Source organism: Triticum urartu, chromosome 3A (assembly GCF_056163025.1).
Source record: "Triticum urartu cultivar PI428250 chromosome 3A, HENAU_Tu73, whole genome shotgun sequence".
NCBI lineage: Eukaryota > Viridiplantae > Streptophyta > Magnoliopsida > Poales > Poaceae > Triticum > Triticum urartu.
Window position 1 is genome coordinate 209,854,387 of NC_141875.1, and position 1,123 is coordinate 209,855,509.

The following is a 1,123-nucleotide window of genomic DNA, read 5'->3' on the forward strand; positions in this document are numbered from 1 at the left end:
ATTCAGTTCAAGAATACAATCATGCACAAAACATGCATTGTTTATGCAATATATTATCAGATTTACTAGTTATGTTGAACAAAGTATTAGCAACTACTCAAGCAACAGATTCAGATATTCATATTGCAGTTCAGTTTCAGAAAAAACAAAAAACATTGGTACTTCTAAGAAAATAAACTATATTCACTCTATACAACCATCTTGCAGGCCAATGGAACTAGACAGATTCCTCATGAATGGTGAGTACACCTTCGTCGGATTCGCCAGTGAAGGAGACAGAAGCAAGCTGAAGCTATCTGGTTTGGAGATCAACTCCGACAACTACATTGATATTCAGGTGGAATGGAGAGACCCATACAATAAAAATAAGTTTGACTCTTTGGCTGATGTTGCCGGTAGGATGATAGACATTCACTACCATGACATGAAGAAAAAAATTAACCGCAAGGAGGACCATACTCTGTGGGGATTCTGCCCACTGCCAGAAAAGCTTATCAAGTATGCAGCAATAGATGCATTCGCAACATATGAGTCATGGAGAATCATCTACGATGTCATCATGGGACTGGACAGGGCAAAAAGAGACAAAGAAGCAAAGCAGAAGAAGAACAACGTTGTAATCCAATACATCAACTAGAAATAATTCAGGGCTATGTTTTAGTTTCACTTTACTTTAGTCGTTGTGTTGTTCTTTGTTTCATGTATGCAAGCTTTTGATTATGTCCATTGCTTCATATCGAACATTTCTTTTGTAAAAACAATGTCGTTTTAGAATTATCATTAAATTTTATTTCTGTTGTTTGCTTATGTATCACAGTTTGCTTCTGATCAATTGCTTTCGCTGAAATTAGTTTGTGTTAGAAGAAGTATCCAGAAAACTTTGGAAAAATTAATGTGTGATACCAAAACATACTATTCACATACATAACATATTAAAAACAACATTAAAAAATTAAGTTATCTGACTACAACTCATACCTAAAAAAAGATTAATGCAGTTCACAATGCTAAAAAATAAGCATTACACATTTGTACACATGCAGTCCACAAAAAGTAATTATAGAAAAAGAAAATTAATATTAATATTTATAAAGAAACGTGAATACAGTTCACATAACAAATA

At 33.3% G+C, this 1,123-nt stretch overlaps 1 protein-coding gene across 1 annotated transcript; it reads left to right on the forward strand.

The window, feature by feature from the left end:
• Positions 1–211: 211 nt before the first annotated feature.
• On the forward strand, positions 212–637 carry LOC147979231 (uncharacterized). Its single transcript, XM_087515091.1, has one exon. It carries the CDS (start codon positions 212–214, stop codon positions 635–637), a length of 426 nt encoding a protein of 141 aa, XP_087371217.1.
• The last annotated feature ends 486 nt before the right edge of the window (positions 638–1,123 follow it).

Coding starts and splice junctions, on each gene's coding strand:
- LOC147979231 (XM_087515091.1), top strand. CDS start 212: ATGGAACTAGACAGATTCCTCATGAATGGTGAGTACACCTTCGTCGGA.